A 25,722-nucleotide genomic window follows, 5' to 3' on the forward strand; every position below is an offset into this window, starting at 1 on the left:
CTGACCTTGGGGTAAAGCAGATACCCCCCAAGGGGCACCCCACTTGAAGCCTCCCACCTTGCCCACCCATGCCCCAGTGGGTCTGGAAGCATGGCCAGCAGGCCGTTCAGGAGCCCACCCTGAGGCGCCCAGGTCTGCAGACGGGCTCTTGCAGGGCGTGGGCCGGCCCAGCTTGGGAGACTTGGGCAGGCACAGGGGAGGGAGATCCCGTGGCCAGCAGGTCCCCCTTCCCTTGAGCAGGGGTCTGTTCTGGGGTGGGGGGCAGGTTCGTCTTCCCGGGAGGAGGTACCTCCTCGTGTGGACTGAACGCCCTTTTTCGTTCACCGAAGGTGCTCCTTGGTGTTGTGCCCTCCAGAGCACAGATGATCAATATGCTTTTAATTAAAACTCAGACTGCTTCAAGATGACTGTGTGGTCCCCTGGGTCATTTTCTTCTTTCTGCCAACAAGTTTCTTAAAGTATCTTGTGCCGGGCATCACGTGGGCCCTTGGGGAGCCATCTGATCCTCTGAATTTCCCGGGTCAAGGGCCTCTTGAGAGGTTGGGCTTTCTTTTTTTCTCTTTTTTAATACTTATTTATTTGAGAGAGAGAGCAAGCAGGGGAGGGGCAGAGAGAGAAAGAATCCCAAGCAGGCTCAGCACAGAGCATGACGCTGGCTCGAACCCACGAACTGTGAGATCATGACCTGAGCTGAGTGGGACGCTCAATCGACTGAGCCCCTCAGTCTCCCTGGTCGGGCTTCTTTATTGAGCCTTATTCAGGACGCCCCGCCCCTCTCTCAGAGGCTGTAACCCTATCAGACACATTCTGGCAGAGTCATGTGTTGAATGAGTGTCTTTTAGTGTGCAATCTGCATGACATTCAGGGGCAGTGGCCTGGCTTCTAAAGTCAAAACCCCTCAACCTTGGGCACTCTTGCCCCAAATGCCCACTTCTGTGGCATACAGTTGTTCGATAAATGCATGAAAGGTAACTTTTCCTGGGCGCCTGGGTGCCTCAGTTGGTTGAGCGTCCAACTTTGGCTCAGGTCATGATCTCATGGTTCGAGCCCCACATCAGGCTTTCTGCTGCCAGTATGGGACTCACTTCAGATCCTGTCTCTCTCTCTCTCTGCTCCTCCCCTGGTCTCTCTCTCAAAAATGAATAAACATTAAAAAAATAATAAAAATTAAAAAAAAAAAAAGGTAAGTTTTCCTTCTGCTGGAAATGCCACACAGGAGATGACCCAGAGAGATCTGAGTAGTAACTCTCCATGCATCACTTGGTGCCTGTGTGTGACTTTCACTTGTGTCCCACACTGGGAATGGAGAAAAGGGACCTCCTTAGAGGTGCCCTCGAGCTGCCCTAAGAGGGAGGACACTGCCCAGAGATCTTGACCGGGATCTTCGGCCGACGACAGGAGACTCCAGCCACCAAGGTCGAGCAAAGAGCTTTTTATTCCAGAGCACGAGGTGGAAGCTTGCGCCCAGCCTCCCTCCCCGTGGTCCTCGTCATGTGTGGACAAGTTACGATCCCGTTAGTTTGAGGCAAGCACAGCGTTATGCTGTCAACAGCCGCCACGGAGGGCAGGCCGCCTGTCAGTGGTGTGGGGGGAGCTCAGGGTCGGACGCGTCTGCGCCCCCAGAACCGGCTCTGCTGTGGCCGAGGGCCAGCACGAGAGGAGCTCGTGTGTTGAGGAGGCCAGTCTGACCGCAGGTGACATGTCTCCCACAGCCAGAGACAGAACTGGCTTTGGGGTTGCCGGGTGCCTCTGCTTTCGGGCCAATGGCCCCGAGCAGGCGCTTCAACACCCCTCTGAGCACGGGCCTGCCAGCAGCGACCGGGGAACCCTCTTCCCTTATTCTAACTGCCCTCCAGGGGTGATGCCGCAGTGTGGAGTCTTTGGTATGCAGTCTGCCCGCCTTCCGGACTAGGACAGCAAATGGCAGGCCTCTTGCGATCTTAGAACGGCTCTCCCAAAGTGGCAAGTGGCCGTGGCCTGCCCAGAGTGCGAGGTAACGGCCTTCGGAGCTGACCAGGGCTCCTGACGTCGTCATTAATAAATATTAAAGCTGATGTGGACCAAGAGGATAGGGCTACAGCCTGGGTGTGGGAGGTCCGGGCCTTTCCGGTTGCTCTGTCACTGCGAGAGCCCTGCCATCACCCCCCTCACGGGACGTCTTCCAAGGGCTCTGAGCTGAGATTAAGACAGGTGGCTATGTGAACACCAGCCCCTCTGAGCAGTTAGCCTTGGGGCCTGGCGGGTCATTAACTGCAGACAGGGGGTCTCTCTGTGACAAGAGTCACTGCCCTTCACAGTTGCTACCTGAGAACTAGGCCGCTGCCTGGCCCTCCTCTTTCCTACGGTTCCCACAAGCTTCCTTCCTAAGCGACCTGGGCTGTGCCTCCAAACTCTGACCTTCTTCCCCACTTAACTGGGGCTATAGGCCCTCTGGGGGCGGTGGGGGGGGCTCCTGCTCTTCTGCCTGGAGCCCGGGACAGAGACCTGGCACGGGCAGGCTGTGCCTCGGTGCCTGAGCCCTCCTCCCATGCTGGTGCCCGCTGACCCTGGGACGACGGGCCAGAGAGAACCAAGGTTTACTTAGGGGAGGTGGGTTGGTGAATCCATTCTTAACACCAGACTGAGACCCGAACCCTTCGGTAGGACTTTGTGTGGAAGACGCCTCTTCGGCACCTGTTGGAATGGGGTCTGAGAGCCTCAGGACCCCTGCCATGGCCTTCAGTGATGGCCACGAACACTTCAGGCTTCACACGGAGTGGCCGGGGTCCAGGCTCATCCTGGCAAAGTGCGGTGTGTGTGTGTGCGCGTGTGTGTGCATGTGCTCGTGAGTCTGTCTGTGCGTCTGTCTGGTCTTCCCGGTCCATCCATCTGCAGGCCCTGGCCACCACCCACCCTTCAGAGAGACAAGTTGGACCCTATCCTAGGAGACCTGGCCTAAAACACAGGGGCCAGATTTCTGGTCAGTTCTGCACAACTGGGTTGTTAGACTCCCTCCAGAGGGAAAGTTAATTAAGCTCTCAGGGGGGCGGTCAGAGAGTCCCCAGCAGCTCTGAATAGATCCTCTCCCCCGTCCCTGTCTGTGAATGGACAGACCTGTAGCCACAAGGCGGGATGGCTTCAAGCCGCCCGGCTCCGTGACGATTCTAGCATCTTTGGGATGGAAAGGGAGCTGAGTTTTGGTGCCACTGTCCCGACACAGTTACGGTCAGAACCCACGTTTCCAACCCCGGGCACGTGTCGCACGTACGTGTGTGTGCGCAGCCCAGTATGGGGCATGGGGCCCTCCTCAGACCCAGCCTGGCCTGTGCCAGCTGCTGTTGACAGCCCTGCCCTTCTTCTGTGTAGACAGGCTCAGGGAAGCCTTTCTGGGAGCAGCTGGGCCTCTGCAAACTTTCGAGGCTGGTCTCTCCTGGTGTCAGTGTCTACCCCAGGCCCCGAGGCCAGCCCTGCCCTGTCCCGTCATAACATCATGGCCTTTGTTCTCAAAAGTCAGGAGCCGGGGCGCCAACCTTCCCAAGAGGAGACAGACATCCCAGGAAAATCCAAAGGCAAGTTCCTCCCTGCCCCTGGGCTGCCCAGTTTAGAGCGTCCTTTGCTGGCCAGGCTGTGCCGGTCACAAAGGACCCTCTGGAAGAACAGACAATCCCGCTCTGGGCAGACTCTTCTTAGATGGACCCCGAGAATCTCTCGTCCCCTTGTCACCCCCAGCCACCACCCCCCCCCCCGGCCTGGGGAGATAGGAGGGGGCACAGGGGCTGGCGATGACAGCGAGGGGTCCGCAGGGAGCGGTGGGGTGCAAGGGTGCAGGGTGGCGCATCACGACACGCCGTGGCCATGACACCCGCAGCCGGGGGCGCCAGCGGCTTCTCAGTGTCCGGCCCTCCCTCCACGGCAGCTTCACTCATCTATCACCTCCACAGAGTCCTCATCCTTCCTCTCCTCCGACTGCTCCTCTGTCGTCTCCGTGTTGCCCATGTCGGACAGCGAGGCCACCTGCCGCACCCAGTCCCCGTCACTGAGAGGCTCTGGGTCGCACGGTCGGGAGAAGGGGTTGAACCAGTTCGGGGAGAAGTCCCCACCAAAGGTCTCCTTTACCGACTTCCAGCTGGCCCTGCGCTCCCTGGGCTGGTGCTTTCGTTTGAGGCGCTCGATGCCCTGGAGGGACAACGGGACAAAGAGGGTCAGCGTGGTGCGGGCCTTGCGCCCTCAAGCTCACCCCCAGCCCCGGCACGGCAGAGCACAGAGGTCCAGGGCGTGGGCGAGGGGGCCGGCGGGACACGGACTGCCGGGGCCAGGTCAGGGCTGTGGGGCCCTAGGGGCCGATGGGGTGCGGGCGGAGAGCAGTGGAGAGCGGCACAGCAAGCAGGACCTTCCTGGGGAGCTGGCCCATGTCCCCCCCCCCCCCCCAGGCCTCTGTCCTTTCCTCCCACAGGTGCTGGGGGGCCGCCCAGCCTCCTTAAGTCAGTCCAGGCCGCCCAGGGGCCCAGGGCCAAGGAGTGACGTCGCATCTGCCCTGAGAGCCCTAGAGAGACGACCCCTCCCTGGGGATTCTGGGCCGCGCCCCACCCCCCCCAGCAGGTGCAGCCGACTTAGCACGAAGAAGGGATGCAGGCGGAAAGGGCAGAGCACAGGTACACACAACGCTGGGGCTGAGGAAGCGGGGGTGTGCATAGCTAATGCCAACATGCGGCGGGCAGCCGGGGGCGCGCGGGGCCGCCGTGGGGAGGCCCGGGCTGGCGTCGGGCCCCACTCATGCGCAGACACGCCCTGCCGCTGCTCCCAAGCTGCCCACTCACCTGCCTCTGGGCGTCGGCGGCGACTCAGCTGCCAGGCCACAGAAAGAGGGTGTCGGGTAAGGGGGAAAGCCCACAGGAGTTAAAGGCACAGCCAGGCCAGCTCTTCAGGCCACAGCACCCTCCACAAAGGCCTTTAGCCCCACCGTTAGCACTGGGGCCTCTGCCTTCTCCGTCCCTTCCGGAAACCCAGGGAATGTGCTGCGGGTTTGCCGGGCACGGGCCCTGCTCATTCACACGACCCATTCCACCTCGGAATGATCCCTGAGTACCTCGTTCTAGGTTTCCTCCTCCTCGCCACACAAGAGCCTCACATAACCGGAACGATCCCTTCTGTTATGTGGAAAGAGAAACTGAGGCACGCGTAGACTGAGCTCCACCCCATCCTGCGGGCCAGTTCTCCTCCAGCACTCTTTCTTCCCACCCCATCTCACAGATTTCAGTGTCTTGGCTTTTGAAGAAAACTGTAGTTTAAAGAATCTGCTCGTAAGCTGCTAATCACAAAGGGCGGACCAGTGACTTTACAGCGAGGGAATGTTTTGCGGGTATCACCTTACCCAAATCGAAGTTAACATCACTGAGATGTGTCAACATCATACGCCTCAGGACGAGACACACCGGGGACCTCGCCCCGGTCGCCCTGCCCGAAATGCACAAGCTTGACCTAATTGCAAGAAAACATCAGACAAATGCAAACTGAAGGCTACTCTACCAAATACGTGACCTCCAACCTTCAAAAGGGTCGAAGTCTGATGGAAATGCTTTGGAACCAGAAAGAGTGGTGACTGTGTACAGAAGCAGGTCTGTGCCAAATGCCACTGAATTGCACACACGAAATTGGTTGATTTTATGTTATGTGAATTTCACCTCAATTGACAAAAAGGGGTCACAGGGCGCCTGGGTGGCTCAGTCGGCCAAGGGTCCGACTTTTTTTTTTTTTTTTTAACATTTTTAAAATTTATTTTTGAGACAGAGAGAGACAGAGCATGAACAGGGCAGGGGAAGAGAGAGAGGGAGACACAGAATCGGAAGCAGGCTCCAGGCTCTGAGCCATCAGCCCAGAGCCCGACGCGGGGCTCGAACTCACGGACCGCGAGATCGTGACCTGGCTGAAGTCGGACGCTTAACCGACTGAGCCACCCAGGCGCCCCAAGGGTCTGACTCTTGATTTTGGCTTACGGTTCATGAGATGGAGCTTTGTGCTGACCGCAGGAGGCTGCTTGGGATTCTTTCCTCTTTCTCTCTCTCTCTGTGCCACCCCTCCAAATAAATAAATAAACATTTTTTTAAAAGGGTTCGGGGCACCTGGGTGGTTCAGTTGTCTGACTTTGGCTCAGGTCATGTCATGATCTCATGGTTCATGAGTCTGAGCCCTGCATTGAGCTCTCTGCTGTCAGCACGGAGCCCGCTTTGGAGACTCTGTCCCCCTCTCATGCATGCACGCTCGCTCGCTCTCAAAAATAAACGTTAAAAATATTTTTTAATAAAAATAAAATAAAAATTAAAAAGGGGGGTCAAGTTCACGAAAGACAAAGCCTGAGGAATGTCACGGATTGGACTAGAGCATGACAAGGGATGAACTGTGGCCTCCTGGGACAGACAAGGGTCTCAGTGGGGCACCTGGAGAAATCTGAATAAAGCATATAGATCAGTCAATGATATCAATGCGTTTCCAGGTTCCTGCATTTGTATCATGGTTATATGAAATGTTTACATTTGGAAAAACTGACGGAAGGGGTTCTGGGGAGCTCTTTGGGCTATGTTTTCCCCTTTTTTTTGTAAGTCTGAAATTCTTTCACAATAAAAAGTTTAAAAAACCTGAGACGCACAGACGTGAGCAACAGTCTCGAGTACTGAGTTACAGCGTGAAAAGCTGCAAACAGCCAACACGTCCAATAGCGATGGCTAAGTCAGCCATGGAAAATGGGGCTGATACAGCTTCACGTCGCACTGGGAAATCCTGTCCACGTGGTTAACAAGGGAACAAAGAAGTTAGTTGCACAGGACATCATGGGACCTTTGGGGACGGGATGTGAGATGGTTTGTATTTCTTTCTGTGGACTCTCCACACGTTCCAAGGTTTCACCGACGAGCAGGTGTTGCTTTTACAATCAGAGCAGAACAGCTATTTCAGGACACGGACCCTGCTGACAACCTTTGAGGGGGCCTCCCTTCGGTCACGAGCACCTGATGTGGTGCAGCTCACAGGCTGGCCCCTCTCCAGGCCTTATTCCGCACAAGCAGCAATGGCCAACTGAGGGTGACCTGCTTTGGGTCACCAAATGATTGCACCACTTTGCGATCCTTTGCAGCCGGTCAAGAGAGGCATTTTCAGCATGACGTCAGGGAAGCTGAGGCATCATCATGAGGCAGGCCAGGCTACAGAGGGACACCCAGAAATGACAGATGCACCGTATGTATCCACACTGACTGGGCTCACTCCAAGCCGCGACTGTGGATCCTTACAACCGCCCTGAGGGGACGTGGGCGTTGGTATTGACACTCGGCAGATGGAAAACCAGAGGTTTCTGAGAGGCCCTTACAGCGGCCAAAGCTTGTCCTGGTCGTCAGAGCCGTGGCGAGAACCAGCGTCTTCCTTCTGCCCAACGCGTTTTCAATCCTACTACAAATTCTCACTCTCCCCGTGCTGCTGACCGCAAAGGCAGAGCAAAGCCACAGAGGAAAATGAAGCAAGAGAGCCCAGCGGGATTACTATGTTCCGTTCCAGCCGTGTGTTCCCAGGCGAACAATCTCTTCTCCAAGCTCGTAAAACAAATTCCACCCAGCGCCCGGCCTGTCCACCAGATAAAGTTCCCGACATCCAGGTGTGTCAGCTCTGAGTCTGGACAGAAGCAAATATTCCAAACAAATCTGATGCCTACAATGAGGCCCGAGGGTCTGGCTCAGGAGGGGCCAATGGGGTTTCTTTTTCCCGGTAGGACTCGATTTTGAGTTTTGTGTGGGTTTCGGGGCGTCCCGAAGGCAGAGTTCTTAAGCTGGAGGTCCGCAGAGGCGACAGTAATACCCACTTCAGGCTCAAGCGGACAAGAATGGTCGATTCCTGGTTCTGGGGCAACGGCTAAAGCCAGCATGTCTAGGAGGGAGCGTGTGACTCTGGGGGCTTTTGGGCCCCCTCGGCCGGGAAGACACGTGAACTGTCATCTGCAAGCAAACCCACCGAGGTCCCACGTTGAATGTACCAGGACTAAGGCTCCCAAGGAAGGCAGAGACTCAACTGAGGAAGTAAAGATTCAACTGAGGCCCACAGAGCAAAAGCTCATTGTCCCCCTGCTCCCCACATCATCGGATGGAGAAAGTCGGAGCCGCTGCTGCCCGTGCCTCGCGCCCTCCTCGTCAGACGGTCCGATCACTCTCGCCGCATCTGTGGTTCACATCTTTCGACCGTGACCCACAACACGTGATGCTTTTCTGTGCGGCCCGGCGCCGCCCCCCGCAAAGCTTCACGAAACCACACGTATTCGACAACTGTAATGCATTTTTATGTCTATTTTTTTAAAAAACTGCCGTGGCGAACCCCAATGAACCCATCTCACAGATCACCAACAGTTGTGAGCGCGCTTTGAAACAGCAGAGGTCTAACGGAGCCAACATCTACGAAAGCCATCGTCACGCTGACATTCACGACCCTCATGTAATCCTCACCGCAACCTTGCGATTTGGACAAGCTCCCCGGTTTCACAGAAGAGATGGAGGCGTAAGTGCCCAAAGTCACACAGGAAGGATGTGGTGACCAGACTACACTACAGCAGCAGAAATCTGGGGCATCCTCACACCCTGGGAGACCATGTGCCTTCCCCCGGGGGCCACTCGGATTTGCTAGAGTACCCACGATGGTCAGGTCACCAATGACTTTCTTGGTCACCAATGAGGTCTGGGGCTGGGGAGAGTACGGTGGCCAGCGGCCTGTTTCCGTGTCACCGTGAAGTCCTTCTATCCTGTGGACCCCTTGGAGCAGAACCCAGTCGGACAGATGACATGTGCGGAAAGGCCGCTGGACAGACTACTAGCCTGGCTCCCCTTCCAACAGAGACTTTTCCCGTCTGCTCAGCATTCATTGGTTGGGGAGGCTGTGGGTCGTGAGGGGAGAGGGGCTTCCGGTCAGCACGCCCCACCCAGCATCACATGGGACCGTATCGTCGGCAGGCACCAGGGGCCGACCACCTCGGGGGTGACCTCCGCGCGCCCCAAGTGGACTCTCAGTCTTGAGCGTGTGTCCCAGTCACGTGGAGGGCTTGTGAATTCCAGATCGCTGGGCCCGGCCCCGAGAGTTTCCGACTGGGTAGGGTCTGGGCTGGGGCCTCAGCATGGGCATTTCTAACAAGTTCTTAGGTGATGCGGATGCTGCTGGTCTGGGGACCAGACCAGCACTGCCTCGGGGCACCGCCAGCAGGAAGATTCTTGAGAAGGATTCTGGCAAAATCTTCCTCTCTTCACATTTCTTTGGTATTTAAGGGCGCCCTCTATGTTGAGACCCCCTGGCTCCACTGGCTGGCTCACCCGTCTGGCCGATGCACCACAAGCCGTGAGATGAGAGAAGCTAAAAGCCCGTCAGCCTGGCTGGGAGAGCCCAAGGTGGGCTCCTGAAGTCTGAAGTTTCTGAGGGATGCTCACGTCACACGGGTGGTTAATAAACATTTCTTAACTTCCCTCATCGGAAAGATCCCTGCAACAGGAAGGGCCGAGCCAGAATGAGCAAGAACCGGTGATTCCGGGTGCCTGACTTTTGGTTCTTCCAAGATAAAGTGCTCCAGAGATGAGACGGTGTGACTAGCAGGGGATGTGACACACGCACGGCTGCCCAAGCTCACTTCGTGGGCACAAGGTCACCCAGCCCGGGCACGTAGGCAGAGATCTGTCTGGATGCGGGCCTTTTGCACGGTCAGTCCGGTTGCTATGGGCACAAACCTGAGGTCACAGGTGGGAGGGAGTCACCCAATCCAGCCGGCCACCTCACCTTCCTTGGTTTTTCCCGGCCGCTCTCCAGGGCCCCCACTCCGAAAGACCACGGCTGCTACAGACCCATTTCGCAAGTGCGTGCCGTCCAGCGCCGTCAGAGCCAAAAGCTGGGCCGCCTTTGTGGGGAGACACGTCCTGTGTCCTCAGCCGTCTGGGAATGCCGAGAGCTCGGCGGGGATCGCTTCTTCCTGTGCGGACGCCAGGCTGCGGACCAGTCACTCTACTCCCAACGACAGCCACGTTCGTTCCCTAGTTAATAACTCCCGGGAAACTGTCTTCCATCTCCATGAACGTGAACTAGGAAATCCACCGGGAGTCTTGGGATATTCCTATCTGCTGAGAGCAGCATATCCCTCTGGCTGAAGAGCCTGGGAACATTCCTTCTTTCAGCCCAAGGGCTCGTCAAAGCCCAGAGGTAGAATCATACGGGAAAAGGCTGTCAAAAGCAGCCTTTTTCTCTGGGGAGGATATGCATACTAGGCTCAGGTTTAAAGGATGAATTTCTATTTTTAGGACTCAAAAAAAAAAAAATCAATACATTTTCAGCACTATCTGCTGCATTCCTGAGAAATTCCATGGGGAAAAGAACCAACCTGGGTCACTTAAAAAAGAAAAAAAGCCTTGAAGACGGAGTGTTAGGAGGGCAACCAAATACTTAAAAAATATACCCCCAGGGGCGCCTGGGTGGCGCAGTCGGTTAAGCATCCTACTTTGGCTCAGGTCACGATCTCCCAGCCCGTGGGTTCGAGCTCCACGTCAGGCTCTGTGCTGACAGCTTCAGAGTCTGGAGCCTGCTCTGGATTCCGTGTCTGTCGCACTCTGCCCCTCCCCTCCTCATGCTCCTCCCTTTCTCAAATAAATATTAAAAAAAAAAAAAATTTTTTTTTAAAAACTGCTTAAAATAAAAACCCAACCCGCTTCAGATCTCAGCCCTGACTTCTAGCAAACATCAAGTGCATAGGAGAGTCAAGGCAGAGTTGACTGGCTTGGGGAAGGGTCGCGGCTCACGTGGGACGGGGGATGAGGAACTCCTCGAAGCACTGGCACTGTCCGTGGAGGTTTTCAGCGACTTCCCCTGGCCCGACTCTGCTTTCTGCTGGGTGGGCAGCGGCCGACGCGCCTCTTCCCCACGCGTGGGACTAAGCAAAGTCTGCAGACTTGAAGACTTCTGTAGCCCAGGAGCATATGAGGGATCCAGGCTGCCGAAAGCCAGAGCTAAGGCCCAGGGGCAGGCTTGGTCAAGAGCGGGGTGCCTAGCGTCCTTTAAAAACAACATGGCCGAAACCTCGCTCAAGAGCAGCAGAGATAAAGATCCTTTAAGAGCAATGGAATGAAGGCCCGCCAGGGCTCTCCCGGAAGGGAACAAGGTGAGAGAGCACGGCTCAAGGAGAACAGGTTTTGGAAAAATTTTATTGCATTTTTGTTTCCATGTGGAAGCACGGACAGAATCGAAGAGAGGCAGCACGCTCCGCTTACTGTTCATGGAAAATCACATAGGCTAGAGGAATTTCCTCCCTATCCTGATTGGGCTTAATAACCCTTACCCCCGCCCCTCCCCAAGCACAAGCTAAAAAAGGAGCTTCGTGGTGATCACGTAAAACAAAAAAACAAAAAAACAAAAAAAACCCAAAAAACCAAATCCACGTGTACGGATTCACAGATGGGCAGCGCTCAGATGTCTGTGATTTCTGCATTTGCGGCGGGCACTCCCCGTCCCCGTCTCATCTCCCCGCTATCTTCAGGCCTTCCTCTTTTAAATGGGGTTTCACACAGGAAGTGCCTCCAGGTGGAAACGCTCCTCAGTCCCCGGCGCCAGCCGATTGATGATTCCGGGGAGCAGGGGTGGCCGTCTGCCAGCTTTCAAAAGTCTGGGGGCTGTAATGTCGCCCCCGCATCGTGGGCAGCCCCAGGCCAGGACGACAGCCTCCCAGGTTAAAATACAGAGAAGACGTGGGTACGTGTACGTTTATGTGTCTAAAATATCAGAAAGGGAGCCCACTTTAGCGATTTACAAAATGGGTTCGGGGGAGGGGGGTGGTTGCCGGCGGGGCTGGGCGCTTGGGGACTGTGCTGTGTCACTCTGTCACTCAGCATTATTGCCGCTTAACTGACACCTTGCTAGGACAGGGGAGAGGGCGGGTGCTAAGAGTAATCAGACAAAGGAAACCTGAAATCGCATGATTTTTTTTTTTCTCCTTTTGACTGTGTAAGGCATTTTGAACTGGAAAAACTTCTCTCCTTCACATTCGTCCAAATAATCAGCGGGAATATAATTGGTGATTCAGAATACAAATGAGACCCCTTTGATCCCACCACCCTCCCCCCAAAAGTCACTCTAAGCACCCCAATCCCATGGCGTGCGAGGAGGCAAACCGTGTCCATGTGGGGGATGAGGCCGCCGTGTCAAGGGCCCGTCTTAGGGCTCCAGCCCTGATCCTGCCCCTCTTTTGGTGTCTTCGGTGAGGCTTTAAGTCCCATCGGGGTGCCTGCCACCGCCTCCTGGGCAGTGGGAGGTCATGGCCTTCCTGCCTCTCCTACGCATCCCCAACTGGGCGTCCGGGCCGGTCCATCCGCGTACTGGTGTTAAGTCTCACTCAGTTAGTAGAGGTGGGCTTGGCCCGGAGACAGCACCCTCCACGTTAGTCATGCCAGACAGACAGCAGAGAGGAAACCAGAGGCCAGAGAAGTGATTTTAAAAAAGTGGGGGGGGGGGGGGGGGGAAGAGCAGCTTCGGTCACCAAAAAATAGAAAGGATGATCTTTTAAAAATAAAACATGGGGACATTTTTTTTTTTCTCTGCAATGCTCAGCCATTTTACTTGAGATGTAAAAAAAAAAAAAAAAAAAAAAAAAAAAAGTTTTAGAATAGTTGTTTTGCTTTTTCGATTTAAACATTCATGAGGACGGATGGGACGGTAGTGCCGTGATGTAGTTTGTGTCTGAGGGGCAATGCTGGTCAGGGTCCTTCAGACCACATACTGGTATGGGTCTGCCTTCCCTTGGTCTGGCGTGGCAAAGGGGCTGGCCCAGCCTAGAGAGAAGGGGTGGCCAAAAACGGCTTTCATGTTCATCCATTTTGTTTTTTTAGCCCATCTTCTCTCTTCCTTTTTCAATTGTTCTATTCCCTGAAAACAAGAACAATCATACTTTCAGTCAAGCACTTTATTGCTGTGGTTTTTGGGGAGGGACGTCCATTAGCCTGAGGTGAATGGAGTAAATGCTTCCTTTGAAAGCCATAAAGCTATCTGCATGCTACGCCGTTCTTCTCTTTCTCTCATAAAAGGTGTTAAAGGGAACAACAAAAAAAATCACGCTTTTTGTGGGGGGTGGGGCATGGGCACCTAGTTTACAAGCCCCTCCAGGCAGGGAGGGGAAACCGAGCAAACTCATGCCCAGGCCCACAGGCTGCTACGCCAGCATTTCTGGTCATGCCCTTCCGGTGTTTTGCTAAGGGAAGGCGCACATCTACGTGGCCCAGGTTCTGCAGGGCCGCTTCCGGCCTGGTGCCGGGCCCGGCGGTGTGTGGGAGCACGGAGAAGGCTTTGGTGCCACAAGCCTCAGAGCTGGCAGGGGCTCGCGATCGTGAGAGCCGTTGCTGGCCTTTCATTTGGGCTAGGTTCAAGTTTGATGCTACTATGACCACTTTGCAGACAAAAAAAAAAAAAAAAAAAGAAAGGAAGAAACAAATCAATGACCACTCTGGTGCTGTGAGTCTTGCCAGTCTGGGAGGTCAAGAAGCCACCCTGCTTAGCGGCGCTGGCAAGGCAGACCTGAGAAGGTCCACCGGGAGTAAGAGACCGTGGCGGGGGAGGGGAGAAGCCACCACAGAGGAGGAAGGAAAGGGATTAGTAAAGGTTAGAGGGGCTGCCTGGACAGACAGCCAGCCCCAGGCACGGCAAACGGCTTCCTAGTGCTCCCTTGGGAAGAAGTGGGGCCAGGGGCCACCTGGTGGTTGTCCAGAGCTACGCCCCCCCCCCAAAGTCTCGCGGGGAGAGTAGGCTGGGGAGGAAGAGTTCCCTCCCTTCTCCCCCCTTCCCATGGAGCTGGTGAGCAGGCAGGGCCTGAGGGCGGAACTGGAGAGAAGCAGCCTGGCAGGAGCCTGGCTGGAGCAGCTGGCTGCCGTGGTCTCTGGTGAGGAGGGGTAGGGAGGAGCCTGAGGGGCCAGCCTAAGTGAAGCCTCTATTCCTGGCCAGGGACTGGGCGGATGCAGGTGGAGGGGAAGGCATCCCTTCCCAAGCGGGCCCTTCCTTCTTTTCTCCTTTCCTTCCCAACACAGTCCCCTTCAGGAAAGGCCCTGAAGGGGGAGAACGACTAGGGCCCGGGCTGTGTGAGCTTTCCTTCGGGCTCCCCCACACCACGGCCTGTGGGGCCTGGCAGCATCCAACAGGGGGCGGGCCGGGCCGGTCACCTCTGGGGTCCCTGCAGGTCTTATGCAGAGAAGTTGGCTGCATTTACTGCTTGGACACACAGCTGGAACTATACCATGGGCTACTATTTTGAAAGAAACTCTTACAATGACGCTATCTCTTATAAAGGATAAAAAAGTTGCCGAGAGCCCCCCAAGCCCCCACATTCTACACCGCCGGGGATCCCCACGATCTAAACGATGTTGCCTTGGCTGCCGAGAGGGTAAACGCCTGATTTTCCACACCCGCAGGGAGGGGCCTAGGCAGCAGGGGCAGGGAGTGTGTCTTCCTATGAGCCACCACCTGAGGCTGACTAGTCAGCAGGCCCAGAGCCGCCCCGGAGGGCCCGTAGATGACCAAGGCTGGCCACCTGAGGGGGGACCTTGGGAAGGCAGGAATAGTGGCGGGAGGGACCTACGACCTGGGGCCCCTCGTCTGGAACCCAAAGCCGAAAAAGGAAGAAATGCCCACATCACAGCAATGGATTGACCACCTTGAGGCTTTGGACACTTAGGACAGTCAGGAGGCGGTGTCGTCCGTGGCGCCGGGTGAGTGGGCCTCAGTCCTGCCCAGCCAGCTGCCTGAAAGTTCCCAGAGGTGGGGCTGTGGGTAGGGTGGAGGTAGGGGTGGGGTGTGGGGAGAAGGCAAACGACGAGCTGGGCCAGGCAGAGGTACCTAGAGGCCAGGTGAGAGCCCCTGCCCACCACTCGGCGGGGTCTGAGGCAGGCTGATTCCTGACTCTGCCCTCTGGACCTGCTCGTGAAGTCACCTCCTGTGGGAAATTGACCCTGCCCGTGCCAGCTAAGGCACCCTTCCTTTGTCCATCATCCTCTCTGCAGGCCTAGGGCCGTCGGGTGGGAAGGATGTCCCCGGGCTCAGCAGAGTGCCTGACACAGCGCAGTGTGTAAGACAGAACCATCAAGGGAGGACGGAAGGTCTTTTGGCAACGAGCACCCTTCCCAAGGCTGCTGGGTCCCATTCCTGGTGCAACCTGCCGTGCCGGCCCCAAGGAGGGATCTGTGTGTGTGTGTGTGTGTGTGTGCGCACACGTGCACACCCTGCACACTGGGCCCTGGGCATTGGGCTCCCGGGTCTGGCCTGCAAGCCGACCACACCCACCGCGCCCCCCCCCCCCCCCATGCCCCGAGCCCAGGGCTGGAGCTGGTGGGCAGGCCGCCCGCTTACCGTTTCGTCTGTGCAGATGGAGTGCACCTGGGTCCCAAACATCACTGATGTGAAAATGAGGAAGAGAAGGCCCTCGAAGCACAGCAGGATGAGGAGGATCACCGTGGTGGGTGGCGAGAAGGAGCTGCACTCTGGAAGAAAAGGGGCACGTGGGACTTGGGGCTGCTGCCCCCCCGCCCGCTCGCACTGCTCGGCCCGGCGGGACTCGGCTCCTCCTGGCCTGGCGGGGCCCATCCCGCCCCTCCTAACCCCTGTTCCTTGCTCGCTCTCTTTCCCGGCCAGTGTGTCTGTATCCTGGTGCCAAGCACGTGGAAGGACCCAGAAGGGCCCCCGGGGCTGAGGCATGAAGGCAGGGAGGCCCTCCTCTCCTCAGCACAACGTGGGCTGTACAGGTGGAGCGGCCTCAGTCTGGTTCTGGTCTGGCTGTGAATTTTCTGAACGTTCCGGTCCCTCTGTCTGCTTCTGGGTGACCGGAAGGGGCACATCTGGGGGATCACTCAAGTGGTTCTGGGACTCGAGGTTTTACGAGGAGGCGGCCTGGCTGCCGGGCTTGGCCCCGAGCCGGGTGTGAAACGAGCCCCGTGGGAAACGTCCTTCTCGGGAGCGTCCGCATCACTGAGACGGTCAGTCCGACCGGAGGGCCGCCTGGCGCGTTCACTCTCCCAACCTCTCTCCGAGCCCAGGCTGACCGTCCAGGCCTCCGCTCCCTCCTCGGTACAGCAGCGAGGTTTCACTGCTCTGTCTTCAACAGCAGAATCCTCTGTCTGAACCAAGTCTAACTCAGAAGCCGCCCCCGCGCCCCCCGCAAATGGAGACAAAAGCAGAGGTGTTATGGGAGACGGTGAGGTCTCCCTCAGCGGGGGCACCTGGGGGAGACACTGGGTGGTGGGGTCCCAGCTGACAGTGCTCACTACCGTGGGACTCCTGCCTCCGCTGACAGCCGCCTGGGCCTGTCACCCCGGGTCGTGGTTTCTTGTTGCCCCGGTGCTCAGGCCTGTTTCCCTGGCTGGAGGGGTCCTGGCAGGGTCGGGCTTCCCTGGGCTTTGGGAACTCAGGGAATCTGGGGATTCGGTGCCCCTCTGAGCCACCCTGCCGCCTCCCTCACAGGAAGGTGCGGAGGGGCAAGGGCGGTCAAACCTGGGAATGGGCACCGTATGGGTGGTGGGGGTGAGGAACATCTCCTCCAACTGCCTTGATCTCCTCACGTTTCTCTCGGGACGTAACAATGCCTCCAGACGTTTCCCTTACTGCCTCGGTGCCAGGCCGGGTGGTGGGCAGGCCAACGGTTCTGCGGTCGGGCAGACGCAGCAGGGTGAGGATCCTGGAAGAAACTCCCGACCACGAGCTGCTACTAAGATGCCACCACGGAGACTCTGTTCTGGCTCCTGCGCCTTTCCCGGCCCGCACACCGTGCGGTCGTGTTTCTTCCCGCCCTTGCCTCCTGCCTGCCCTTCCCAGCACAACTCCGGCTCCAGGAGGGCGGGACGCTGGCTCCCTGCGGTACAACCAGCCTCGGAGCAGCGCCTGGTAACGAAAGAATGTGGGCACAAGGCCGGGGCTCTCCGAGCTCTGGTTTGGCGGTCCGCTCAGGAATGCACGGGAGAGCATCTGCACAGCTCGGCACCGGCCGAGGGTGAGCACGTGGACCCGGACAGAGGTCCTCGCTCCTTCCTTAGCCACCTGGGCTGCCCTGGGGCTGGAGCTGGCGGCAGAGCCCAGGGCCACGGCATGTCCTCCACCCATGGCCTCCTGAGTGGGCCCCGGGGACTACGAATGGAGTGGGGGAGGCAGAAGCGAGACCCAGGGCACGCAGAACTACCGCTCTACCCTTCTCTCAACATCAACTCAAATGCCCTCCTTCTGGGGACACTCCCTTCTTGCACAAGCTGGACGCAAGGCCGCTCATCCACGGCTGAGCAGTGATGGTGGTGACCGTCATGCACGGCCAATCTCAGGCTTCCGCTTTGGGGACGGTCCTCCTAGCCTTAGCTGCCACAGGAACTGGTGCCCCAGGCCTCTTTGGTCACGGACCTTGACTGCAGACGATCAAGCACATGCAGGGAGGACCCGGGGCGCTGGAGTCATCCAGGCGGGGCTGGAAGAGCCCGCTCCGGGCTGGCGCTTGAGTCACGGCCCTCTTCTTAGCTGTGTGAGCTTGGGGACTTGCTCGACCCCTGTGAGCCCCAGCTTTCATCATCTGCTAAGTGGGAGCATCTCTCCCGCCCTGCGGGCTTGTGGTGACGCTGAAATCAGGCACTGCTCACGCTGGCTCTTGGCAGGCATTAATGAGATGGCCCCTACCAGCTGCGAGCCGAAGACAGAGACGTTCTGCCTCATTGATGGCGAGTGTCACTCTCATCACTGCCTGCGTCTGTTAGCCCGATGGCGGGGGGTAGGGGGAGCGATGGGGTTGATAGAACGTCCTTGTCAGACTCCACCGTCAAGTCGCCAAGGCCACATCTGGAGTTGGACTGGATCCCCAGGGCCTGGCAGGATCCGTGTACATTCAGAATGCTCACCGAGGAACGCACTGGTGCCCTGCCCAGCTACGCAGGATGCTATGGATGCCCCTACTCTTCTCCCGACTATCCACTAGCTTGACCCACCCCTCTCCGGCTGGCGCCAGAAATGCAGTAGTCACGAAAACTGGGGGACACGGGGACATGGACTGAATTGTGTCACCTGCAAAACTCGTATTTGGAAGCCCCACCCCCCAGGTGATATTATTTGGAGATGGGGACTTGGGGAGGTATTGAGGGTTAGACGAGGTTGTGACGGTAGGGGCCCCTCACGGTGGGGTTAGTGCCCGTATAAGAGGCACCAGAAAGCTTGCTTTCCTCTCTCTGCCGTGTAAGGTCACAGGAGAAGGTGGCCGTCTGCAAGCCAGGTAGACAGCCCGCACCAGGAACTGAACCGGCCGGCACCTTGATCCTGGACTTCCCAGCCTCCAGAAGGCGAGAGATAAATGCTTAGGCCACCCAGTCCATGGTACTTGGTCACGGCAGCGCACAGACGGAGACTCGCGGGGTCTCTTCCCCTAGGCGGGGCCGGGCCGGACAGGGCAGGGCCACAGAGGGCGGAAGGCGGCGGATGCCAAACCACGGGCAGAGGCAGGGAAAGTCTCTTCGAAGCCGGCTGGGAGCTAAAGATCCCCCCGCTTCCCACGGGCTCCCCGGTTCTGCGGAACAGGACCAGCAAGATAGCCGAGAAGACAGTACGTGCGGGAAGAGCGAAACTTCTGGAAGACGGGAGAATGAAAACGGGGACCCGTCTGATGTTTCTGCTCTCACGGACCGTGTGTGTGCCAGATCTCGCCCAGCACGTGGCCTCTCTTAATTCCTCCAGCACCTATTTAAAATTCTTTTCCTTATCTCTTATTTTTTTATTCTCCTTTAAAAATCACAAAACGGCACTGACTTCCTTCAGCATCTACTTTTTCCTCAGGATTTATGCGGTCGTCTGGTTGGGGCTCCTTCCTTGGCGTTTGCGCCGTGAGACGGGTACTTCTAAAGCGGGAAGCTTTGCTCTACGATCTTTACGTAGATTGGGAATTATGCAGTTAAAAGACAACCACTAACAAAACAAAACAAAACAAAACAAAACAACCCCAAAGTTCAAGACGGATTTCCAGGAGATCGGAAGGAAATGACTTTTGATTAAAGTGCCTCTTCTTAAAGACACAGAAGCAAAGGTCCTCTCCCTGGCAGGGCTCCCCCGCCCTGGGACGTGCTTCTGGGGGGCGGGGGGGGGTCTGCATTTCCCCCAGGCGCGCTCGGGCTACGCGGTCTGTCCGCCTCACTACTTTACCTGTGGAACTTCTAAGGGGCTGCTTTATTTCATGAAGAGAGGTTCGGGCCTCTGCTGTCCCTTCCCTGGGCAGTCTGTAGGCTTGCTGCTGATCTGATCAAATGGGGTTGGGCCCCTGGCACCATGAGACAAACCGAGAGCCCGCCCCGCCTGGGTCACACACTGCCCCGGGGGGCAGGGAGGGAGGCCCTGGCATATACTCACTTGTCCAGTCTTCTTCAAAGCAGTGCAGAAAGTGGAATCCCACCATGATGAGGGCGTGCAAGGAAATGAGAGCTATGTACATCTGAAACAGGAAAGCAGGGCAAACGCCATTGTTGTGAGAACCTTCTGACCGCGCAGCCTCCCGGGACAGGGGCCCTCAGAACCTCCCGTTCCGGAACACTCAGTCAGGCTGAGGGTTGACCAGGAGAGAGCCGGGGAGGCATCTGCTGATTGCCCTGCCGGTCTGGCACCCCAGGCCTGGGACCGAGGCGAGCAGCTATTCACCAGGAGTGCACGGACGAGCACCTGTGACCAGGCGTGACCAGGGCCCTGGGTGGGCGGGGGCGCTCCGGGCCCGTGGCTTCCCTTCACTCGGAAAGTCAAGGTGCTGACTGCCAGTAGGTGCTCTAGTCCTCACACTATCCTCTATCCACCTGCAGCTGAGGGAGGGCTTGTTGTCATCACCAGAACTGCCTTGTTTAGCTACTCAGACTGGACGCTTGGGACGGGAACAAGGCCCCTGCTTAGAGCCAACCCGCTTGAGCCCGTGTTCTCGACGCTCAGGCGAAGGGCCTACGAGCAGGCCGTGGCTGAGCTAGGAGTGCTTTGGCAGAAAGGCGCAGGTCTACATGGCCACGCGGTATTTGGAACAGCAGCAAAAACCATCGTTGTGTGCCGGGAATTTCCGGAGGCCCAAAGCGCTCCATCGCTCGGCGGAGGGTGGGGCAGGATTTGGAAGCTGACTTACTGTAAACAGGACAAAGTACTTCTGGTTGTTCTCGCCGACGCAGTTATTGACCCAGGGACAGTGGTGGTCCATCTTCCGAATACACCGCTTACAAACACTGAAAGGACCCGCAAGGCAGACCTTTAGTGGTGTCCTCACGGTGGCGGGGACCCGAGGGGAGCAGAGAACCCACCCCCCAGCCCTACTCCGCGGCTGGGGCCTCCTCGGGCTCTGCCCCGTGTCCCGCTTGCTGGGTGTGTTGCAAGGGGCCTGGAAGGTGGGGTCAGGACCCCCAGGGTGACGTCACTCCAAACAGGGGACAGTCATTTGTCAACAAGGCCCCTTCTCTTGTTTAACACAGACACAGGATGGAACTGAGGAGATCTGAGCCGGAAGTTGCTCTCTGGCGGTAACTGGGCTGGGAATCTGGTTTATCGAGAAGGAAAGTGAACAGGCTGGGGTGGGTATAGAAAGAAGCCGCTCCTAACTCCCCCCCAAAGACCAAAACCCCAAGGGCCGGGCGCTAGCAGGGAGGGTGGCCCGACGAGGGCGCTGGAAGGGCACAGAGTGGGCTCAAGTGCAGGATGTCTCAGGGCGGCAGGAAGGGCCCCTTCAAGAACCTTTTACCTCTAAGACAGCATCCACTTAGCTGAAAAAGCAGAATGTATTTGAGCTTAAGTGTCGATCGGAAATCCTGTTGATTTGGGGCGCCTGGGTGGCTCAATTGGTTAACGCATCCAACTTCGGCTCAGCTCATGATCTCGTGGCTCCTGAGATCGAGCCCCACATTGGGCTCTGAGCTGACGGCATGGAACCTGCTTGGGATTCTCCCTCTTCCTCTCTCTCTGCCCCTTCTGCGCCCCCACTTGTGCTTGTGTGCACACTCTCTCTAATTTGCAAATTACCACCTTGTGATTGGGCTCATTTTGGGACTGAGAAATTGGTCCTTCCTCAATTTATTAACACAGGCTCCTTGACATTTCCTTGAGAGTATTATTCCACACAGTTTGAAATACTGTAAAGGTAAACTCGGAAATAAGATGATTAGAGGTTTTTCTCTTTCGAAAGCCCCTCAGTTCACCCCAGCTTTTCTTTCCACTCGTTTCCACAACTAACTTTATCTCAGGTTCTTCATCAAGCGCACCGGGGGCTGTGGCAAGTGGAGCCCGGCAGAAGGGCTCTCATCAGGGTCACACGGGGGGAGCTCACACTTGTCCCTGCTGGCCGACAGTCAGGGCAGGGACAGCAGGGAAGGAGCTCTTCTGGGTGTGGACGTGAGCTGCTCCCCACACTCCAGGCCAGGAGGTGCAGACCACTCTGAAGGACAGCCACGGCCAACTCGGGGCTGCGGGCTCATCCGCACCCCAAGGAGGACGTGTGGCTTTTTCTTTCTTTTTTTTTAATGTTTTTTTTTTTTTTTTAACGTTTATTTATTTTTGAGACAGAGAGAGACAGAGCATGAACGGGGGAGGGTCAGAGAGAGAGGGAGACACAGAATCTGAAACAGGCTCCAGGCTCTGAGCGGTCAGCACAGAGCCCGAAGCGGGGCTCAAACTCACGGACTGTGAGATCATGACCTGAGCCGAAGTCGGCCGCTTAACCGACTGAGCCACCCAGGCGCCCCACGTGTGGCTTTTTCTAAGCACAGTGTGAGCTTTGGTGGCAAGGCAGACCTGGGGCTGCTGAGCTACCCTGGTCAGGCTGGCCAAGCTTGGGAGCCTCAGTTTCCCCATCCACAGGAAGTAAGTGTTGTAAGGAAAAGGTGACAACAGATTGTGGGGGCCTGGTCAGTCTCCACCCTTGTTCTTCTCCACAACCTTGAAGGTCCTCCCTAATACAGGGGAAATGGGCACATCTCAGAGATGCTGGCCCGGCTCCAGAATCTCCCTGGGAGCCTGGAGAGCAGGAGAAGAAGGAGGCACGAAAGGGACCTGGAGGGATATAAAGTCAGGGATATAAACCCATCTCTCTCTGTATGCATGTGTTTCCAATTACAAACATACGTGTGAATATGTATAATGTATATTTCATTAACTAACACTTGTTCCCAGTATACAAGTTTAATAATTTTCAAAATGTTTATTTTTGAGAGAGCACGTGTGTGCAAGTGGGGGAGGGGCAAAAAGAGAGGGGGACAGAGGATCCGAAGCAGGCTCTGCGCTGACAGCAGAGAGCCTGATGCGGGGTTCGAACTCACGAACTGTGAGATCATGACCTGAGCCGAAGTCGGACGCTGAACCGACCGAGCCACCTGGGTGCCTCCTCTAGTAGACAAGTTTCAAACTACAGACAAGTAGACAGTGAAGAATGAGCTGCTCCCTGCATCCTGGGCTGCAGCCACCAGGCCCCTTGCAAGTCCTTCATGGGGGCCACCTTGCAAGTCCTTCCTCAGCCCTGGGGTCTTAGCTCCCTTCCAATCTGGGGCCCAAACTCCCGAGGGGAGGGGTGCCTGGCGGCTCAGTGCCACCGCCACCTTCTCCAAGGAGCTTCCGGTAGGTGCTCTGAGGCAGTGTTTGCTCAGCAGCACGGAGGGGTCAAGTGGCCTGACATCCTCCGAAAGCCGCCCAGGGTTTCAACGAGCTGTCACATCCATCCTTTGCTCTCCTCCCAGCTTCTCAAGAGACCCCGCGTGCGCCCCAAGAAGTGAGTTTCACAACGGGTTACGTGTCCCTGGGAGGCCACACCAGAACACTCCTCCTCCTCCAGGGAGCAGGGACAAGTGAGCACAGCAGCTGGGCTTACAGAAGGTGGCCCCGAGTGCCGGGCTCCGAGCTTCCTGCCCGCGGAGACACGGAATGCCGAGGTGGTCCCTCTTCCCCGGCTGGCGCAGTTGTTCAGAGGCAGGCTCTGGGGCCGGGAGGTGGCACGTGTGGGTGGGGGGAGTCCATCCGTGAACACGGCCCTGATCAGGGGCCGTCTCACCCACGGCTCTCAAAACTAGCAGCCTGAACGGTTCTGCACTTGGGGCCCGGAGAACAAGGGCAAGGCCTGCCCGGGGCCGCCCAGCTGCTTCGCCTCAGGTGCCATCTGTCAGGAGGAAGAAAAAAATGCGGCCTCCCACAACCCTGGACACCTCACTGGGGTATCGGTCGGCTCAGAGCCAGCCCTCTTCCCATTCCCCGTGGCTGGGTGGCCCGGGGGCTCTGCGGGGTCCCCTCCCCAGACAAGGCAGGCAGGGGGCCCTTTACCCAGGCTTGCCGCCCGGCAGAACCTCTTCTCTCTGGGGCTCCTCGCTGCTCTTTCCGTACTGAGCGCACCAGCCCCCTCCTGGGACTCCTCTTGGGCACCATTTTGTGCCCCCCGTGCGAGACGCTGCGGGCGAGCGAGCTCCTGGGGCACAGGCACCAGGGCCCGGCAGCTGGTCCTCAACCTGCGCTAACAGTCACTGGAGAGACGAAACGTCTTCGATGGAGGTATTTTTTGACGTTCCTGCCTTCGGGGTTTCCTGAGCCCTTCCGTGTTTTTAAATCAATGTTCCAGAAGACGGCGATGCCTCTCCTTCCCTCTTCCTCCAGGTTCCCTGCCATTTTTCAGGCCCCGAAGCACTTCCGTCAAATGCCTGGTGGAACCCAACAAGCTCACGGGCTCCCATGCCCTCAGGCTCCTTCTCGCCTGTGTTCCTTCTCTGGCGAGGTCCGAGGGCCCTTGGCGCTCAGCCCCAGAGGAGCTGGCTGAGGCCCCTGCCTGGCCTGGGTGATGGCCCACCATGGAGACACAGCTGTGTCCCTGAGGGCCTGTGTCTCTCCCTGCAGAGGCGCTTACCAAGCAAGGGTCGGCTGAGTGCGGGTCCTGATGCCACAGATGGGAAAGAGCTAGCCTGGGAAGTGGCCCCACCACATCAGAATGGGACGCCCAGCAGGACAGGAGGAAAGATGCAAAAAGGCATCTACCGCATCTCGGTCCCAGCTCCGCAACAATTTCGGGTAGGGCAGTCCAGCGCAGCGGACGGAACACTGCTCTCAGATCCCCGTGCTGGGCTCCGGGCAGAGAAACTCAGCTTCTCCGAACCACCCTCTGCAGGATTGGCCCCGACCCGATCTCCCAAGGTTAGCGATGATGTAGGTCAGATGCTTTTAAAACAATACGACTGCTGTGTAAGTTTTATCAGCAGTCATAATAACCACGAGAGAGAGACAGGGGCCCTGAGCAGTCCATGACCGTCCCAGCCTCAGCATGCTATGTGCGTGTGGGGGCGAGGGGTGTGTGGAGGGGTGTGAGGCTTTGCCAGGGTCACAGGTCTCCGCCTCCTCGTGCAAGAGGAACCTATTGCATGAGTCCAACACCCCGGCTGTCCACGTTAGCGTGAACGGCTCCCTATGGGGTTTCCACATGCCTCCATGGTCCTCAGCGCCGGGATGAAAGCAGCCTGGGGTTCCAGAGTGCCCCTCCGTGGAAAGAAGACCCACCCACCCACCACCGGGCTGGAAGGGGCATCTACGCATCCAGGGTCAGGAAGCGTCTGTGGCACCCACCAGAGCTCAGGGAACGGGGCCAGTTGTAAATTCCACGGGCTCTGTTGGGGGGTCAGGAACCAAAGAGCTGGGTGCGCGCTCACGGATGTGGACACGCACCTCCCCCTGAGCTGGGAGACTGACCGCAACCCTGGAGCCAGGCAGCGGGCCTCCCGGCCCAGGCAAAACCCGGCTGCGTCTGGCGGGCTGGAGACCGTGCGTATCCCAAACCGCGGGTCCCCAGACGGCCCGGGCCACCACGGGCCCTCACAGACGAGCAGCCGTCGCACACGCTTCCTGACGCAGGAGCAGGGGACACACAGACAGCCTCACCAGAGTTCATCTGAGTCAGCGGCTCTTGTTTGCTCAAGCTGATTTGTTTACTAGCACTCAAGAATACCTCCCTCGGATCATCCTGGCGAGAGAGGCGAGGAGGCGGCGGTGAGGAAAATGCCAGGCAGGGGAGGCAGCCGAGGGCCCAGGGAGGAAAGAGAAAGAACCACTGTGGTCACCGAACGTCCTCTTCTACAAAGGTCACAGCTCCGTGTTTCTATAAACCCTGCGCACCCCCAGTGCCCGCACCCGCCTCCACCCACAAACGGCTTCTGCTTGGACAGCGAGCTGACTCCGTTATCCAGACTCAACCCCCACAAGCCGGGGGGCAGCAAGTCCCTTTACGGGGGACAGAGCTGGCCTCAGAGCGATGTGCTGCCTGGTCCACGGTCTGGGGACACGTGCGGCGGGGACACGGCTGGCCTTCCAACGCCAAGGCCGGAGCCGGTTCCACCACACCGGGCCGCCTGGAGTCACGGCCTGAGGAACCACACAAGCAAGCTGGGCCTTTTGGTTCAGGTGATGAAAACAGCTGGCTTCTCACGCCTCGGATGGCAGAAAAGGCTAGGCGGGTGCCCCCGTCACAGATCTCAGAGGTAAAGTGACCAGCCCACGCCGGGCTCTGCGCAAAGACACTTAGCTTCTCCAAACCGCCCAACAGCCCACAGGAGACAGCAATGACCAAGCTCCTTGGCCCTCATGCTCAAGAGGTGCCAGCTTGTTGGGGAGGTCGCCACCTCTCTGACAGAGAAACGTCGTCCATACGATTACATCAGGTCACATGATTCCCCACCCCACCCCCCCCAAACTGGAATTCTAGTGGAAAGAGCTCCCCAACCA

The 25,722-nt window shown here is 57.5% G+C and overlaps 1 protein-coding gene across 6 annotated transcripts in view; it reads right to left on the minus strand.

The window, feature by feature from the left end:
* Nucleotides 1–1,417: 1,417 nt before the first annotated feature.
* ZDHHC3 (zinc finger DHHC-type palmitoyltransferase 3) overlaps nucleotides 1,418–25,722 on the minus strand; it is a 60,196-nt gene continuing 35,891 nt past the window's right edge. For 2 of the 6 annotated variants that reach the window (XM_043587200.1, XM_043587201.1), the window contains exons 4-8: nucleotides 20,120–20,216; nucleotides 19,372–19,453; nucleotides 19,168–19,260; nucleotides 15,361–15,491; nucleotides 1,418–4,155 (exon numbers count right to left, since the gene is read on the minus strand). In XM_043587200.1, coding sequence (XP_043443135.1) covers nucleotides 3,898–4,155; nucleotides 15,361–15,491; nucleotides 19,168–19,260; nucleotides 19,372–19,453; nucleotides 20,120–20,216 — 661 coding nt within the window. In that variant the 3' untranslated portion in view covers nucleotides 1,418–3,897. Of the gene's footprint in view, nucleotides 4,156–11,160; nucleotides 12,895–15,360; nucleotides 15,492–19,167; nucleotides 19,261–19,371; nucleotides 19,454–20,119; nucleotides 20,217–25,722 lie in introns of those variants that run through there. The other 4 variants (XM_043587205.1, XM_043587204.1, XM_043587203.1 and 1 more) reach the window with 3 other exon arrangements.

This window comes from Prionailurus bengalensis, chromosome A2, assembly GCF_016509475.1.
Source record: "Prionailurus bengalensis isolate Pbe53 chromosome A2, Fcat_Pben_1.1_paternal_pri, whole genome shotgun sequence".
Taxonomy (NCBI): Eukaryota; Metazoa; Chordata; class Mammalia; order Carnivora; family Felidae; genus Prionailurus; species Prionailurus bengalensis.